Source organism: Myotis lucifugus, unplaced genomic scaffold (assembly GCF_000147115.1).
Source record: "Myotis lucifugus unplaced genomic scaffold, Myoluc2.0 scaffold_794, whole genome shotgun sequence".
NCBI lineage: Eukaryota > Metazoa > Chordata > Mammalia > Chiroptera > Vespertilionidae > Myotis > Myotis lucifugus.
This window is the reverse complement of record NW_005871842.1, coordinates 223,446-229,967: the sequence shown is the minus strand read 5'-3', so window position 1 is coordinate 229,967 and position 6,522 is coordinate 223,446. Positions and strand designations below refer to the sequence as shown.

General features: G+C 37.7%; 1 protein-coding gene across 1 annotated transcript; it reads right to left on the bottom strand.

Annotated features, from left to right (window-relative positions):
• Positions 1-1,449: 1,449 nt before the first annotated feature.
• LOC102421749 (GTPase IMAP family member 7-like) lies at positions 1,450-2,337 on the bottom strand. Its single transcript, XM_023747117.1, has one exon. It carries the CDS (start codon positions 2,335-2,337, stop codon positions 1,450-1,452), a length of 888 nt encoding a protein of 295 aa, XP_023602885.1.
• Positions 2,338-6,522: the final 4,185 nt, after the last annotated feature.

The window sequence follows — 6,522 nt, the reverse complement described above, 5'->3', positions numbered from 1 at the left end:
CATTGATCAGCTGCCTACTGCACACTCCCTACTGGGTATGTGCCCGCAACCAAGGTACATGCCCTTGACCGGAATCAAACCCGGGACCCTTGAGTCCTCAGGCCAGTGCTCTAACTGAGCCAAACCGGTTATGGCTAAAGCAGTGAGCTTTTGTCCTGAAGGTTTTCTATCCCTATCCCTTGATTTTTGTTTTTGTTTTTTTATCAGCTTTCCAGGTACATTTGTATATGCTGATGCATCAAAATGAGTGTATGGCGGAGTTTGGAATTATTCTTTGATCTGTTTTACTTTTATCTGAGGTCTGTCTGGCTTTAATGGGTTTTTGTTATTTGTTCCCTGACTTCATCTACCCTTGGGTTTAGCTGGCACAAATGGCTTTACTGGATCTTTGTGCTCTACTTCCAAGACCAGGATGATGTAAGCTATGTATCCTCTAGTTAGAGAGGAGAATATAAACCATTTGCTCTCAAGTGTCCTTGGTTGGTAAAAATAAAGTTTTGTGATTCGCAAGCTGGCTGCAAGACACCCAAACAGACTGATCTTATTTAATTTTCTTGTCTCAGTTTCCCCATCCCACTTTCCCAGGAATTTTCCTAGCTTCTTATTATCCTGCCTCACATGGACAACAGAACCATCTTGCTGGAGAAGCCTGCTGCTTCACTAACCAGGGGCTCAGAGAAGTGGACTAAACTAATGTGCATCAACAGTGGTGCTAACACTGATATATGAAGGATTTCTCATTTGAATTGTCCTAAATTGAGCCTGTGAAATCTCCATAATATATTATTTTATGATTATGCCATTTTCTAGCTTCTTCAGCTTGTTGGCATTGTGGGGATTGGTGGGGAATGATGGGAGGATGCTTCTGGTTAGCTGTCACTGCATAACAAACCATCCCGAAGCCTAGTGGTTTAAAGCAACAAAAATCATTTATTTTTCTTTTGAAACCTGGGCAGGATGCAGTGGGGATGGCCCATCCTTGTTCTTTGCAGCTTCATCTGAGGTGGCTCGGTTGGCAGCTGGAGAATCTGCTTCCATGTTGCCTCACTTGCATGGCTGGCAAGTTGGTTCTGCTGGCAGATGGAAGAGCAGCCAGGGGAGTGCGCCAGTGATTTCATGTCCTCTGCATGTGGACTCGATGGACAACTTGGGCTTCCTCATCACATGGTGGGCAAGGGCCAAGGGCACATACTCCAGAGAGCATGGAGGCATCCTCCCTATCTAACTTTAGAAGTCACAGCCATCAATTATTTGCCAAATCAGTCACAAAGTCCATGGAATTGCAAGGCAGTGGCACAGACCCATATAACTCAACAAAAGGAAAAGCAAGCTCAGATAATAAGAAGAATAGGTTGGATAGAAGATACTGTTATAACCTTTTTTTTTGAAAATACAATCTACTACATTAACATATCATGGCAAATTAAAAAGAAAAAAAGAAAATATACACTATTTGAAAAACCTATGCCATAGACTTGAAAGCATATTTCTAATCCTTTGTACAATATCTGCAAATATATTCTTTTCAGCTTGTTCCCTTATATCTTTAATTCGTTCTTCATACTTCATCTTTAGGACTTTTATTTTTTCCTCTTTTTCTTCCTGTGATATTTTTCCCTGATCACATTCCTTTTCTGTTAGTTTAATTTCCTTATCCAATTGCTCAGCATAGATTTTCTTCAAGGCTTCTGCCTGGCGTTTCAGCTTTTCATTTGTGTCCTTGTATATGGCATCAGAAAAGTGAGCCCCTTCATTCTTCCACACCATTTCCTCTATCAGCTCCACCAGCTCCTGCAATTGAGCTTCCTTCTCAGCCTTATCTGCAGTCTTGTTATTGAAGGCACAGCAGCGGGACCCACACTCCTGGATGATGTTTTGTAGGTTCACATCTGATTCGTCTAAAAAGTCACTCAGTGTCTTACCATCCAAATCATCTTTGCGAGTGAACAACAAGATCATGTGCTTCATGGCCGCCACCCCAAAGATGGCCTTGATCAATGCAACCGTTCTCTGCTCCTCCTCCGTGTAGCGGCCCAGCTGTAGTACCAGGATGATGGCATGAGGCCCAGGGCAGGAGAAGAGGACACACCTGCTGATTTCCTCACAGGTAGTCTGCAGTTTCTCCTTGGTGTCAAAGAGCCCTGGGGTGTCCACAACAAGAAGGTTCCTCCCCTTCCAGTGTCGCACTTCTTTCTGACATTCCTTGGTAACAGCGTGGGGAGCAATTTTAGAATCATATTTTCTGCTCCCAATGATGGTGTTTCCTGTTGCACTTTTCCCACTTCCCGTTTTCCCCACCAGAACAATCCTCAGAGTGTTGTCCTGAATACCAGCCATGTTTGTTTCAAGAGGTTCTGTGCTTTAGGCTTCCACAAGACCTTATGAAGGGAGGAGAGTGGAGAAAAGTCAACTTAGCTAAGTGGGAACCATTCCCAACCCCTTTTCTTCGTTCTTTTCCTCCATGAAAATTTGTAATGATCTATTACTCATTACAAGAATGGAGAGATGACACAGTTCAATTATTATGGAAGAAATAATAGAGCAGAGTCTCCCCATAAAAGAGTACAAGGTCCAGATCCTTTCACAGGGGAACTCACTTCAGGCTTTAAGGATCTGATCATCTCAATGCGATGTGAGCTATTTCTGGTCATATTAAAAAAAGAGGGGAATCTTTCAATTCTTATATGAATCAAGTGTTATAGTGATCCCAAAGGCTACCAAAGACTTCACCAATAAGTAAAGCTAAAGATGTGTCTCATTTGGAAATATTAGTACAAACTTTTTAAATAAATTATTTGACACTAAAAAAGTAATACCCCATGATTTTATGATTTATTTCAGAAATACTAGGATGATGCATTATGGGAATTTTGATCATAAGCTTTTCCCCTATAAGTGATAAAAAGTGGATTATAAAGTCTTTGTATGAAGAAAAAAATAGATACTTCCCTAACATGATTTTATATAACTAAAGTTAATTTTTTGGGTCTGTATCTTTTTTCATGCAAGTGATAAACAGTGGCTTATAAAGTTAAGTATCACATTATAAACTTCAAATAATGGATTATAAGGTTCATTTGGATGAATGAAAAAGAAAGTTATCTGTACCTATTAAGAAAAACAGCCCCAGGCGTGGCTCAGTGGTTGAGCATCAACCTATGATCCAGGAGGCCACAGTTCGAATCCCGGTCAGGGCACATGCCTGGGTTGTAGGCTCAATCCCCAGTGAGGGGCATGCAGGAAGCAGCCGATCAAGGATTCTCTCTCATCATTGATATTTCTATCTCTCACTCCCTCTCCCTTCTTCTCTGAAATCAATAAAAATATATTAAAAAAAAAACAACAAGAAGGGAGGACTAGCTCTTTCTGGAGTCAAGCATCATAGTTTCTATGATTAAAGCAGTATGATGTTGGTTCATGGATAGAGAGAACAGTGAAATAAAAGCAGAAAATTCAGAAATAGACCAAATTAATCAGACTCTATTCATTTATATTCCATTCCATTATGTTACAGTTAGATTCAGTACGGCAGCATCTCACATCAATGGGAGGAAGATGGACTAATAAAGCAGCTTTGGGGTAACTGTAAACCATTTGGAAAAAGATAAAACTACATTTATTCCCTCATGCCATTCAAATTCCAGATCGATTAGAAGTTTAAATGTAAAAAACTAATCCATATAAACAATAGAAAAAAACATGGGTAATTTTTTTTTGTAAAATAGGGAAAATATTTATAAGATTTGAAAAAGAATAAGGAAAAGGATTAATAAGTATGATTACATGAAAATCTCACACATATGTAGGATAAAAAAATCATAGACAAAATAAGCAAAAATGCCACACCAGAGAAAGAAACATTTTCCAACTTATATTAAAGGGGTGAATATTTCTGTTATAGGTGTAAAAGATCAATCGAAGGACTTATATGTATGCATATAAACATAGCAAGTGGACACAAGACACTGAGGGTTTGGGTAAGAGCTTGTGCCAGGATAGGGGAGACCAGGGGAAGGTCAACGGGGAAAAGAAGAAGACATATGTACTACTATTTGTAATACTTTAAAAAAGAAAATAAAATTTAAAAAATTTAAGAAGAACAGAAACAAAAACCCTACAACTCAATAGAAAATGGACCAAGATATAGGAATAAACACCCAGAGAAAAAGAAATTAAAGTGTGTCTTGAATATATCAAAATATATTAACATACACTCATAATAGGGAAAATAAATTAAAGCACAAAAAGTAAAATAAATTAAAATTACATCTCTATTTATGAGGTGAGATACTATTTCTCACCTCCAGGTTTGGCAACAATTTAAACATTTGCTGGCCTAATCTTTAGGTAAAGGTATGGCAAAAGCAGGGCCTCTCCTGCATGGCTGGTGAGAATGGAAAAACAGTCCAAACTCTACAGAGAAGTCAGCACTGTGCTGCAAAAGTAAATATGCATTTTCCCTTTGATTGTCAATCCCCAATTTTAGGATTCTTCCTAAACTACACTGACAAAAAATATAGAAAAAAATGCACAAATCTATTTATTGCTTCATGCTTTGTAAAAGCAAAAAGCCAAAAACCTATAAAATGGCCATTTGTAGGAATAAACTAAGGTATATTCACATATATTACAGTGAAGTACTGTCCAACTGTGAAAAGGAGTGAGATGTGTCTCTATGCACCAGCATGGAGAGATCTCCAGGATGTATCATTAAGTGAAACAAAGCAAAACAGAAAAACAAAGTGAAGAAAATAATGTAGAATTTACCTACCATTTCTCTAATAAGAGGAATATGAATTACATATATAAAACATAATATATTTTTTCATATATATGAAAAGGTAATAGGATACTCTGAAAACTAAACCAACAAAACATTATTTACATGAGAATGGGAGAAGCAGGGTAGAGGTGACAGGGACAGAAGCTGGAAACTAGATGTCTTTGTTACACTAAGATTTCATAGCTTTGATCTTGAAATCATGTAGGTAGTTTACATAATTAGACAACAAAAGTTATGTTTTAAGATATTGAAAGCAAATGAAACAAACAAATCTAATTGCATTTTATATGGTGGATAAACCACATAAGAAATTGGTCTAAGTAACTTGAAAATGCAATAATTTCATTGTCCATATCTAGAAGGATTGTACTAAGGCCCCCCCAACCGCCCCCCCAAAAAATTCAAAACCTGAATTAAAAAATTTTTCCAAAAAAATCCTATTTTTAGTGTTTTGTGTGTGTGTGTGTATGTGTGTGTGTGTGTGTGTGTGTGTACTTTTGAAGTCCATTGAAAAGGCATAGAGTTAATGATGAGCCCAGTGACAAAGAGCACCCTTAGTGACCAGAGTGTAGTCTTCAAATGCCATTCATTTCCCACCAAACAATTAGGGTTCTAAGGAGCAAGTATTGATTTTAGGAGTAGGCAGGAAATATCTGAGTTGACAATTTCTCTTGTCAACTAGAAAGCCAGGATGCTCTAAAAAATCTCTAAGAATTTATCAAAAGGACTTATGAGTCAACTTCAAGAGAATCCAACTGGACAAAGATGGGACAATTTGAGTATCAATAATAATTCCAATGAATCAAATGTATCAAATATGTTGAAATCCATGAGTTCATAGAAAGGCCTTCTTCTTTTTTTAAATATATTTTATTGATTTTTTACAGAGAGGAAGGGAGAGGGATAGAGAGTTAGAAACATCGATGAGAGAGAAACATCGATCAGCTGCCTCCTGCACACCCCTTACCAGGGATGTGCCTGCAACCAAAGTACATGCCCTTGACCGGAATCGAACCTGGGACCTTTGAGTCCGCAGGCCGACGCTCTATCCACTGAGCCAAACCGGTCTTCTTTTTTTTTTTTTTTTTTTTTTTTTTTTTTTTATTTTTCGCTTAAAGTATTACAAAGGGTATTACATAAGTGTCCTTTTTTTTCCCCCCCGCCCTTGACACACCCCTACCCTCCCTTACCCCCCAGTGTCTTATGTCCATAACCCCATTGGGAGCCTGCGAGGAAAGCATTTCATTGTTCTGAACATAGACAAAAAAAGGGAAAGGATCAAGCCTTCTGATGGAAGTTGACAGCTGCACCCATGAAGTATTCCCACCAAAAAAAAGTCAAAACTGAATCTGATCAAATGTCTCCTTTAAAATAAATTCACACAAAACACCAGAACTAGACGAGCAGGTGAAATCACACCGTGAGGATGAAATCAACAAAATGTACCTTGCCTAGTTCTGTTGGATGAAAGACTTCCCTTTTCTCACCAGAGAAATTTCCCAGAAAGTAATAGGGAAGGTTGGAAACCTACATATTAAGATAAATTTAAGAGAAATCAAACAATTGCAATTTATGGATCTTATTTGGATCTGACTTCAAACAATTTTTTAAATTATGAGACAATCAGAGAAATCTGTATGCAACTGGCAATTTTCTAAAATTTCTACTTGCTTTTTGAAGCCTGATTATGTTAATATTTTAAATGGTTTCAAATATTTACTGAAATAATGTCTGATGAA